The sequence below is a fragment of the Sebastes fasciatus genome, chromosome 17, assembly GCF_043250625.1.
Source record: "Sebastes fasciatus isolate fSebFas1 chromosome 17, fSebFas1.pri, whole genome shotgun sequence".
Classification (NCBI taxonomy): Eukaryota; Metazoa; Chordata; class Actinopteri; order Perciformes; family Sebastidae; genus Sebastes; species Sebastes fasciatus.
Window position 1 is genome coordinate 9,217,187 of NC_133811.1, and position 12,666 is coordinate 9,229,852.

A 12,666-nucleotide genomic window follows, 5' to 3' on the forward strand; every position below is an offset into this window, starting at 1 on the left:
TGTCGCCATCTTGTTTTTTTGGAACCAGAAGTGTTACGAGAGGGTGGGGCTAAGTAAAACCGAACGCTGAATAAGAAATTTTTAGGCAACCAAATTGTCACAATTAACTTTCATGAACTGAAAACACACTGTGAAAGGGTTAAAATTCTAAAGCGAAAACACGGACAACTCCCAGACTGGACAATGCCGTGGTAGCGACCTGTCAATTAGCCAAGGTAGCCACGCCCTAAAGCATACCCTGCTTTATGGTCTATCTGACTCTAAATGGTACCATAATTTACTAAATGAACATTACCTCTACTGAAATTATATCTCCGCATGCTCGCTAACGTTAAGCACACTGCGTGTGTGTGTGTCAAACTCCGACAAAGAGAGCAGAGGACAGAAGCAGACTCAGTGTAACCGAGCATAGTTTTTATTACATGACTATTTTGATACAAACGTATACCAGCCAGTGTGGCGGATAGCTGTCTGAGATTTACTCGTCAAACGGAAAATCTACCCGCATTTGGCGCTTGGCGGGTGTCAATTTCGGACCCTAACCGCAAGGGTGAACACAGTGCATAGTGCTCGTCTCCCCCTCCTCCACCTCGGGACCTCCCGCTGGTCAACAGGTTTAACATCCTGGACATGCAGGTGTTCCCTCTACTGGAGGGACGCTCCCACCTTCCACTGTCTCTTTTGCCTCCAACCGGCCCTGGCTCTCAGCAGACCAAACATCGGTTGACACTTGGAAATATTATTAGAAATGGCAACATCAATTTCCGTAATTATGCAGATGATACCCACCTATATATCTCTGTAAGCTCAAATGATGACAGAACGGACAAACCAAACACTGTCAGCTTTTCCTGCTTGGGCTGGAGTCAATAACGTTACTCGCTGCTGTTGCCGCCGCTCTCTTTCTCTCTTGCTTCACCACTCACTTCCCACTTACACACACACTAAGCACTCTACTCTTACAACAACTGGTTCTAGAGAGGGACATTCGCGTTTTCGCGTCAGACAACGTAGTTCTTCTACACGTTTGGCACACGGGAGAAGTTGTAATCTGCAACCTCACCGCTAGATACCGCTAGATCTTACACACTGCTCCTTTAAGCACTATCTATTGCATTTATACATAAATTGTGCTATATAAATAAGTTTATTATTATTTTTATTATTATTATCAACATGTTTACAGTGGCTCTGTGAGTCTACTTGCTTCACAGTGAATGACTCCTGGCCTAGTTAGGTGAAATATGGCATCCGTGCAGCACAACAGACCCACTTCCACTGTCGAACTCCTGCAGAATGAGCCCTTTGTTTCTCAGCTCGGATTTTCTCCACTCCAACCCTCCAGTAACCTAAAGAATTTGGCTAAAGAGCATCGTGGAGGTCTATAAATAGAGCGCCAAACAAACAACAATAACAAGCTGCGGGCTTTATTGTGTGCGACAGGCCTGAGAGCATGGGGATTGATGGCATGACGTCTTACTGGGACCAATGGGACGACGGAGGTGACGTATCCTCAGCTGCCTTATTCCTCTTAGTGGAGGTACAAAAATGCAGCTCCCTGCTAACCCGAACCGTGGGACCGCTCAGCCCCCGTTGAGCTGACATGAAGTTGGATTGGTTCACGTTAGCTTCCAGGAAAGGGTTTTGCACCAGTAAGACTGCAGTGAATAGTGAATTGAATCCCCATAGAAAACAACATTCCTCCACCCTGCATCTAGCGGAGAAAAAACTGAGTTTGATAGTTAGAGGGAGAGAAGTGGGTTACAACACTGCTGTGTGTGTTATGTAAAGCTTCCCAGTTGACGTGACACAGCATGGCACACACACACATACACACACACACACACACACACACACACACACACACACACACACATATACCCCATGGAGTCTCTCTGTAGGCAGTCACTGTAGGTTTGGTGTGTATAGATAAGGAGCAAATGAGCCCTCTTCTCTGCATACTTACATAACGTTATACATAACGCCGGGCATGTTTGGGAATCTGGGCAGCGTTCCAGCCCTGTCTCCAAAGTGTGTGTGTGTGTGTGTGTGTGTGTGTGTGTGTGTGTGCGTGTGTCTATCTTAGTGAGAACTTTGGATCTGTGCCAGAGATGTCTCAGAGGAAGCAGCCAGCAACTCTTTCTCTCTTTTCCGTCCCATCTCCTTATATACAGTATATACATGTATATGAGTGTGTATTTGTTCATGTGCATACACAAGAACTGCAGAGAACTAAGAAACCACAGCCCACAGACTCGAAGCTCAGCGGAGTTATGACTTTAACCGTTCAATGGATCCTCACGTCAGTATTTTTGTCAACAGTCCTGAACGTGTCTGTTCTGTTTTTCTTAAAGTTCTGAAAGTTCAGCGGCTACGGGCACGCTCAGTCTTGCGGTTGTGCTTTCGAGGAACTGTAATATACTGTATGTTTATATATATATATAGTACAGAAAGTATGTTGAAATGCCTAGATGTTAATGCTGTGGGCTATAGAGTGAAAGGGGAGACGTTTTTTCATGATCGAAGCTCGAAGTTCTGCTGACTCCAAGAAAGAGCCATAACATTCGTCCAAATAAATGTATCTTTAAGACAAGAAATAACTCACTGAAATCCAAGAAAATCACAGGAGATGACTCTTTAATTTCAGCAGGACAGAGAGTCAAAGCAAGCAGGAAGAGACAATATCGTTCAAAGCCAGCAACTTTCTTTCTTCGCACTTTTACGCTGTTCATTGAACTGTTCAGGTTTTTAAGATTTGTAAGGAACTGTTCAGAGATGTTTTTAGCCATGGACTGTATATAAGAAGTGGATGTTGTCACCGTGACGTCACCCATTGATTTGTGGACTGCTGTTTTGAAGCCTTGAGTTTTGCATTTTGTCCGTCGCCATCTTAGTTTTTTGCAACCGGAAGTGACGCAAGAGGGTGGAGTTAATGGTGCCTTCAAATGGGGTCGTGTTTACCGTGTTCATGAGAAGAGTCCATATGAACGCCCCCCTCTTGCGGTATTCAAGATCTCGTAAGTGGGAAGTTTCTGAAAGTTTACGAGTTGTGACGGGTTTGTTGACGTTGTCAGAAATGGCGGAGGCCATGGAAGTACATTTTTTGGTGCAGAATAAGTTGATATATTGTAATTTTATATGTTTTTCTTCATAATTTTATAATAGGTCTGAGGAAAATGTTTATATTCCCAACGGCCTCATCTTTGTCCTCTGTCATTATGTCTTTGCATTATGTTACCCACTTGCTAGATGGCTAAATTGTTAGCCTCTGTGGCTTCTAGACGCCAACATTAACGTAAATATTTCCATTGCTTAGCAGCGGTTTTCTCACAACTTATCCCCTTGAACGCCAACCATATTATGTACACGACTTCCCGTGTTGTAAATACAAGCTTACAAGTTTCATTTGAAGGCACCAAATATACAACCAAACTCTGAATACGAAATTTTCCGGTGACCAAAAAGGTTATAATTAACTTTCATGTACTGAAAACACACTGTGAAAGGGTTAAAGTTCTGAGACGAAAACACGGAAAAACTCCCAGGCCGGACAACGCCGTGGTAGCGACCTGTCAATCACAAGGTAGCCACGCCCTAAAGCATCCCCTGCTTTATGGTCTATTTGACTCTAAATGGGACCATCATTTACTAAATGAACATCATGCTGTATTGAAGAAGACTTGAAACTAAAGATTGAGACAATAAACTCATATTTACAATGTTTACTGAGGTAATAAATCAAGTGAGAAGTAGGCTCATTTTTCTCATAGACTTCTATACAATCAGACTTCTTTTTGCAACCAGAGGAGTCGCCCCCTGCTGGCTGTTAGAAATAATGCAAGTCACTTTTCACTTTTCAAACCTGGAGTTGCCCACTGGTATTAGCACAAACTGTAGTCAATCCACCAGAATATTCCATCCAGATATGTTTAATAAGTCTTTGCCAAGATCAGTTCCTGTCACTTGGGGACCTAGTTTACCATTGAGGTCGCATCAGTACACTATCTCTTCAGACTATAGAGTCAGAGAAAGTGCATTACTGGGAGTTCACAATGCAGTTTTTATGGGGAATGTAGCCGTTAAAGTTGACACTTTTACTGCACGAGTACTGCTGAGGGGAGGGGACTTGCCCTGGGTTTACTTGTAGCTATATATTAACACTGCTGCTACTGATATCTCTTCCTAGATCCAGGACAATGTCCCGCCTCCAACTCCACACAGTGTACACAATTACAATCTAATGTCCAGGAGAACGCAGGCTGATAGTGCTGAAAGAAGAATGACAGACACACATGTCTTATGGCTGTAATGCTTACCAGAAACTAAATTTAAAGAGGACCTATTGTACTGTGCATGTAAAAGGTCTGCAAAGTTACAAAGCCCAAAGTCCACGCCAAAGGGAGTTACCCTCCCCCTCAGAAACACTGCTCCTGAACTGCCTTGATTGAAGTCCCGCCTTTTCTTCCGTAACACGGTGATGTCACCAAGTAAGACATTTGCATAATACCTGCCTAGCAGCTAGTTTGGCACGCCCTCAAACAAAGTTAGTTAGAGCGGAGCTAGAGCAGAGTCCGAAGAGTTTGGTTCGGTTGACCAGTAAAGCATGTAAACGTGTTCCATTAGAAACCCCAAAATACAAGTGTGCACCTCAAAATGAGCATAATATGTCCTCTTTAACCTATTAAACTCTTGATTTGTCCTTAAGTTTGTTAATATTTAGAAAGCAAAAACATATAAATTCTCTATGTGCTTGTCCCAACTCTTCACTGTAGCTATATAATTCTTGCATCTTCATTCATGTATTTAGTTATCAGCATGCTGTATCTTTATGGCTGCAGCATTACATTTAGTAGAAGTATGGCTTTGCATCATTGTATCCTGATTTCCCCATTATACAGCCTGACATACCAAATCTGGTGTCTTAAAGGACTGTAAGATACTTTGGCATATACGCTTTCGCTTTCTTGCCAAGAGTTAGATGACAAGATCTATAACACGGTTGTGTCTAGAAGGAATCCCATAGTTGCAAAAATGTGCGAAAACTTTCGTAAGACTCGCTGACCGACGACCTATCCCAACCCTGACCATTTGAGGTCGATGCCTAAACTTAAAGGTGCTAAATATTATATCCAGAGCATCAAACAACTATTTGCTATATAATGAGTGAATGAAGTCGTGTGTTGTAATCCAAGCTTCTCCTCGCTTAGTTGACATCTCCGGGTCAGCCGCGCATGCTTTAAGTGCATGTTCATACAAGTGATCGTGCCCCACTGGCTGGCTCACGGCTGTTGCTCTGCACCGCTCTCATACAACGGTTAAAGCTGATAAAACCATCCCGACCGATGGCGTCATCGCGAAAGCGTAGCGCCCACCCTCCGGTTCTCCCTCAGGTACATACCATTAGCTCTGTCAGCACTTTCGCCATTATCTGCACTTCACTAATATTTCCGTCGCCATGTTGAGAGCCGTTGCGAGGCAATAGAAATGCTCCCAATCCCGTATTTAGCACCTTTAACCATTCAAGGTCAATGCCAAATATTAACCAACTCGCGAGACTTTGTCATTTTTGTGCGTCCGTGGAATTTATGTTGGAGTCTCAGTTGTGGTGGGGCTTGGTTGATTGATGGCGTTAGTGGACTCTTATTTCTAACCGAACGTTAGCTACGGCTAAGGCAATCGCGAGCGCATGACGTCACATCCTTTTGGAATTTCCTGGAAAAAACGGCCCAGGTTCTTCATATTAAAAACAGTCTACAGGCTGATAGAGGAAACACAGAAAGTCGCAGAAGGTCTCATTTTTTAGGTTAGGTTACAACCTGTTCACATGTTTGCAATAAAACACAATTTATACCTGAAAAAAGTTACATGCAGTCCCTTTAAGAAGAAAATTTGAGCAGGAGTCCACATGTCTGTGGATTCGAGGAATGCTCATTGTTGTTTGCATGTTGGCTTGTATGTCTCTTTCGTGATGAGTAAGATATCAGAGGGAGTTTCGTGAGCAAGTTGTTGTATCTCTAGTCAGCTCTAGCTGAAGCCTGCAGACTTTCTTTGTCAGCACACAGGCCCTGCAGCCAAGTTGCCTTCCTTGGAAAGCTTTTGGCTGCTGCTTCTCAGAGCTATAAATCTTACTCTAGGCATTTATGGATGTTTTCGAAGCACCAAGCGGAGCTGCGAGTGTGTGTGTGTGTGCATACATGCACAGCATGACCCTCTGGCCACGAGAAGTTCCTGGAAGCAATGCTTCCTCGTTCTTCTTTTTCCTGGAAAAAAGGGAAGATTGAAAATTTGTTTGGCTTTCTTCCCTCCCTTTCTCCTCTGCAGCTTTCTTGCCTCGAGGCTGCTTCAAATTAGACAATGTGTGAGGAACTTGGCAGTGTGTGTGTGTGTGTGTGTGTGTGTGTGCATCTCCAGACGTGTGAGATTGTATAAGTGTGCCTGAGCTGGTATGTTTTTGCTCTAAAAATGATTGATCTGAATCTTTTTTTTTTTTTGTGGGGGGGTGTTAAACGCACAAATCAGAATCTGATGCAAGTTTCACGTGAGAGTTTGAAAGGAGTATGAGAGAGAGAGAGAGAGAGAGAGAGAGAGAGAGAGAGAGAGAGGTCATAAAGTCACAGGGTCAAAGTGTCATTGGTCTCTGAACTTGAAGCTTGATGTTCCTCGAGAGAAGAGGCATGAACCCACCCGTTGTCTGACCTTCTGAACTCTGTGAAAATAACACGCTGTCCTACCCTTCACTGAAATATCTGACATGTTAAACCCACTGCATGTTTTTTTACCGCATGGCCTTCGCCTTTTTTTTTTTAAAACAAAAATCCTTTTTCTGCCTTTTTTTTTACAGGAAAGCATGGACCGCACTTCCTCTCGCAGGCCCGAGGAGCTGATTGTTCCAGGCTTTCAGCGCTCGGCCAATCAAAATTTGCCTCATCACCATGGTAACTTTCCTCTCCTCATCCAATTTATGTCAGATCAGAAACTCTGAACTATGATCATCATCCCCCAATCTCTTTATCTACTCTTAAAGGTACAGTGTGTCGGATTTGGCAGCATCTAGTGTTGTGGTTGCAGATTGCAACCAACTGAGTACCCTTCTGCTGACTCCTCCCTTTCCAAGACTGCGCTAAAGTGAGCCGCAGAGTGCAAAATCGTGGTGATAATGTTTGCCTCGCTCAGAGGCCTACCATAATAACACTACATTAGTAGCAACGGAAGTCAGATGGCGGCTGCTGGTACCACGGTTTTGCACTCTGCGGTTCACGTTACCGCAGTTTCACAAGCATGACGGAGAACTACGGTGGCCTTCAGGTAACATAAAAACACGAAAGGCTTTCTGTAGAGCCAGTGTTTGGTTCGTCCGTTCTGTGCTACTGTAAAAACATGGCATAGCAACATGGCGGACTCTGTGAAGAGGACCCGCTCCCTATGTAGATATAAACGGCTCATTCTAAGCTAACGATTCTTAGTTTCAGGTGATTATACACTAATGAAAACATAGTTATGAATATTATATTCCATTTCTGCTAACACAGTATATCCCCCAAAATGTTACACACTGTTCCTTTAATGTTGTAAAAGATGGATGACAAAGCTCTATCCATATTTCACTCATTTCCCTTTTTCATACCTTTCTTTATGGGATCTCTCCACAGCCAAAACACATTTGCTGGCCCACTGAATGTTCTTCCTCTGTTCCTTGAAATCCCCTCTCTCCTCCTCTATCTCCATCTCAATCTAGGACATTGTCTCCCTTCATCACTGCAGGCTCTGCTCTCCAGATGGAGAGGTTATAGATGAGTGTTAAAGTGCCTCCCTCCCCCTTTTTTTTTTAGCAGTGCTCAGCACTTTTCTACAACCCCCACCTCCTCCCCCCTCCTCCTCTACACACACACACAATATGCCTGCTCCCAATATATTCCCAGCAAACCCTTCAGCCATCGTGGAAAATCGTGGGAATCCTTTTTGGAAAGCAGCCAAGTTGTGGAGAGGAGAGGCTGTAAATTCTCTCTCCCCGACCTTTTTTTTTTTTTTTTTCTTCCTCACTTGGCATGGTGGTTTAGTGGATTGTCTGCTCTGCTGATGTGTGGTGATCATGCTTGTGTGAGAGTATTAAATATGTCTTCACGTGAATGGGGTGTTTTATATAGGCCTGTAGGTCAGTTTATGGTGAGTAGGCCATAGGTCTGTGGGGCAGGGGTGGAGATAGTAGAAGCTGTGCAGGTTCACACTTGAATACAGGCAGTGACACCTCAGACGATCCCAGAGTGATTAGAGGGCTCCGCCTTTTTTACAACTGGAAAACAAACTTTTGCACTAATATTACTCTTTTCACCTACACATAAAAAATATTTATTGCAGCAATTTCATATCCACTTTGTGGTCTTTGTAAAGGTAATCACGGGAAATGAAAAAGCACTAACTGCAGTAGAAGTTGATGAGTTAGGTTGAGGGGGAAAAGGAAAAGTCAAATACAATCCTTATCATAAATAACTCCTAGACTGCACTGAATCAAACCACAAATTGATGATATTAACAGCATAACAATAGCTGATGGTATTACTTAAAGCTTCAGTAGGCAGAATGTTGTTGGCATCTTTGGGCAAAAATTCCATAATAACCTTTCAGCATATTGTAATTCAAGTGTTCTGAGAGATAACTAGACTTCTGCACCTCCTCATGGCTCTGTTTCCAGGCTTTAAAAAATTTAGCCCGTGACGGAAGACTTTGGCCAATCACAGGTCATTTCAGAGAGAGAGCGTTCCTATTGGCTGTGCTCTGGTCATGTGAGCGGTGCTTGGCATTCCTTCAATAGATCTCAACATGACTGCCAGTTTACAAACTTTCTCATTTTACAGCTAAGCCGTGCAATACAAGATATTTCTGGAAACATTTGAGGCCAGAAATAGGCATTAACGTAACATAATATTGATTCATATTTGATCAGCGCTGCCTAGTTTGACCGTTCGGTCGGAGTTCGTGAGTGATTGACAGCCGGCTCTCATAGACGGCAGCTGGACAGCAGATCCCAGATCAGCTCTGACTGGTTAATTTCCTCCGGTCTGTGAAATCTTGCAGATGCCATTAGGAGCACCGGAGGACATAGAGGCACATGTTTTTTTTTTCAGGTTACCTGTTTCATTTATTACTGTCACAATATAGCGACCGTTTTATAAAAATAACTTTTTTTAATCATATTTGCTCCAATCTCGCCTACTTCAGCTTTAAAGGAAGAGTGTGTAACATTCAAGGGGATCTATTGGTAGAAATGGAATATAATATTCACAAGTATGTTTTCTTTAGTGTATAATCATGTGAAAATATGAATCGTTGTGTTTTTTTTACCTTAGCATGAGTCATTTATATCTAGATACGGAGCGGGTCCTCTTCACGGAGCCGGCCGCCATGTTTCCACAGTAGCCCACAACGGACAAACCAAACACTGGCTCTAGAGAGGGCCATTCCCGTTTTCACGTTTTCATGTTTTTGCGTCAGCCGCTGAGTTCTCCTACACACTTGGCACACAGGAGAAGTTTCAGTTGGTTACAATCTGCAACCTCGCCGCTAGATGTTGCCAAACACACTGCTCCTTTAAAGGGACAGTGTGTATGATTTGGCGGCATCTCCAGGTGTGGTTTCAGATTGCAACCAACTGAGTATCCCTCCGCTCACTACTCCCTTTCCAAGACTGCGGTAACGTGAGCTGCCGACCGTGGTTCGCCGTTCGCCTCACTCAGAAGCCATCCTTACCATAATAACACTACTTCAGGATGAGTCAGTGGGTGGCTGGCGTTACCACGGTTTTGCACTCTGTGGCTTACGTTACCGCAGTTTCACAAGCATGTAGGAGAGCTACGGTGGCCTTAAGGTAATGTAAAAAACGCAAAAGGCTCTCTCTAGAAGCCAGTGTTTGGTTTGTCCATTCTGGGCTACTGTAGAAACATGGCGGAGCAACATGACAGACTCCGTGAAGAGGACCCGCTCCCTATGTAGATATGAAGGACTCATTCTAAGCTAACGAAAACACAACGATTCTTAGTTTCAGGTGATTATAAACTAATGAAAACATAGTTATGAATATTATATTCCATTTCTGGTAATAGATCCCCCAAAATGTTTCACACTGTCCCTTTAAAGTCATGGACACCGAGATTTTACAATGTCCTTTTCTGCAAAAGTCAATGTACTGTAGGTTTGTGTACAGCCGTCTAAATATTCGGTTGATGTTGATCACACGCATCACTGAATAGCAGCAGTTAGTTCTTCCATCATGCAACGTCAGCGCCAAGGATTATAAGAGTTGTTTTGCAAAAAAATAACTCCTTTACTGAATACTTTATGTCCAACATAGAGCAGACACCAGTTATATAAATACAAGATTTGATCTGTATAAATGAATGAGATGTGAAAAGACCATCATATAGTTACATAACCAGCAGTCTGTCAAGTGTCTTCATTGTTTTCAAGGCAGTTTTTAGTGTAGCCATCAATCATCAAGTTTCCCTGATAATGTTTTGTAGAAAAAAACTGATTGATGACTTCAGTGAAAGGGCAAGAGTCAAATAACCCAGTTACTGTTTCACTCTGACTTTGCACCAGAGAGAAACATCACATCAACCTCACTGATGGACGTGCTGTATATTTAGATCATGCCAGGCTCAGGTTACATGCCCTTCATTTATGCTGGGCCTGTCTTTTTGATGGTCTGATGACATGTGTCTTGATACATACCGTGGTGTTGACTGCATGTAAGCCAGCCAGTATGTTGTACCAGATCATGTTTTGTTCAGAATTATTGTTATGAGGCCTGTTATTAGTTTTGTGCAATTTCCTCCAGAGTTGCACTGTTTCATGTCAGTACAGTTAATTCATTGAGCTCCTCAGTATGAATACAGACTCATGCTAGTTAGATAGCTCAAGGCTTAAAAGTTTGGTATCTTGCATCTCAGTAAGATTGTTAAAGGTGCATGGTGTAGGATTTTGCGGTAGCGGTGAGGTTGCAGATTGCAACCAACTGAAACTTCTACCGTTTGCCAAGCATAGACTGTTTATAAGAAGTGGACATATAGTCACCGTGACGTCACCTATTGGTTTGTGGACTGCCGTTTTGAAGCCTTGAGTTTGGCATTTGGGCCGTCGCCATCTTGGTTTTTGGGCCTCGTCATCTCAAGTTTTTTTTTCACCAGAAGTGACACGAAAGGGTTTAGCTAAGTACAACTGAACATTGAATAAGACATATTTAGGCGACCAAATTTGTATTAACTTTGATGAACTGAAAAACACACACAAAGGGTTAAAGTTGTATTACAAAAACTCGGACAACTCCCACACCGGACAACGCCGTGGTAGCGACCTGTCAATCGCAAGGTAGCCTCGCCGAAAAGCATACCCTGCTGACTCTAAATGGGACCATAATTTACTAAATGAACATGCTGTATTGAAGAAGTCTTGAAACTGGCGATTGAGACCATAAACTCATGTTTACAATGTTTACTGAGGTAATAAATCAAGTGGGAAGTAGGCTCATTTTCTCATAGACTTCTATACAATCAGACTTCTTTTTGCAACCAGATGAGTCGCCCCCTGCTGGTTATTAGAAAGAATGCAAATTTAATGCACTTCCGCTTTGGCTTCACTTTTCAGAATTGGAGACAGCCCATTGGTACCAAGTACAGTCCCCTCGAAAACTATTGGAACAGCGTGGCCAATTCTTTTTTTTTTTTGCTGTACACTGAAAACATTTGGGTGTGACATCAAAAGATGAATATGAGACAAGAGATCAGTATTTCAGCTTCTATTTCCAGGTATTTACATAATTTCTGCCAATAGATCCCCCTAAATGTTACACACTGTTCTTTAAAGAGTAAAAAGCATTACTCTTTCACTTTACCCACCCGCATTTACACCACCACGTGTGGTGATTGAGAGCCGAGACCTCACTTCACTTTATTGTCCATAAGGAAAACACGTGCTTCCTGCAATGCAAAAATGTGACTACACTGACAATAAAATGATTTGTTGACCACTTGTGCAGTGTACCAAAGTGCATTTTTAGGCAAAATATAACTTGAATATTTTTATTGCATATAAAGGAAGCCAATTGCACTTTGCCCTTGAAAACCTGAACATCTAGCTCTCTTCTCTGACCTCTAGACTGCCGTCAGAGATCGATGATTGCAGGTTGTCGTGGCCAGGGACCGAGAGCGCTCATTCAGTGTATTCTGGGATATTGCAGGAATGAATTGGCCACGGTTGTATGGTAGGTTTTTGTTGTCCGATGTTAACCAGAGTGCTGCAGCAGTTCGTCTACATTCAAAGTCGCAGTTAGCAGAAGAGAAGGAGGAGACATTTTCATGCTATATGTCCTCTGGCTTCCTCAACTGAAGCCAGCAGTGCAGTGTGGGCCAAGCCAGCAACGGGAGGAGGGAGAGGAATGCCAATGATACCATCATTATCCTCTTAAAGCTGCACAAGGCTACATTTCTATGTAAAACTCCAGCCGGCTTATCAGCCTTAATCGCAATGTGGTGCTTCAACAGACGAGTGCTACAAGAGAGAAAACCTTCCTATACCCCAAAATTAAGATGATGGAGGATATTTTGCCTTGATGAAGTGTTGGTTTTAAAGATAGGGTTGGTAATGTATTTGGGAAGGCTTTTTTGTTATATTTGT

The 12,666-nt window shown here is 42.9% G+C and overlaps 1 protein-coding gene across 1 annotated transcript in view; it reads left to right on the forward strand.

Annotated features, from left to right (window-relative positions):
• LOC141755003 (growth factor receptor-bound protein 10-like) overlaps positions 1-12,666 on the forward strand; it is a 64,092-nt gene that overhangs the window by 5,601 nt on the left and 45,825 nt on the right. Inside the window, exon 3 of the mRNA XM_074614544.1 lies at positions 6,842-6,935. Coding sequence (XP_074470645.1) covers positions 6,842-6,935 — 94 coding nt within the window. The remainder of the gene's footprint in view (positions 1-6,841; positions 6,936-12,666) is intronic.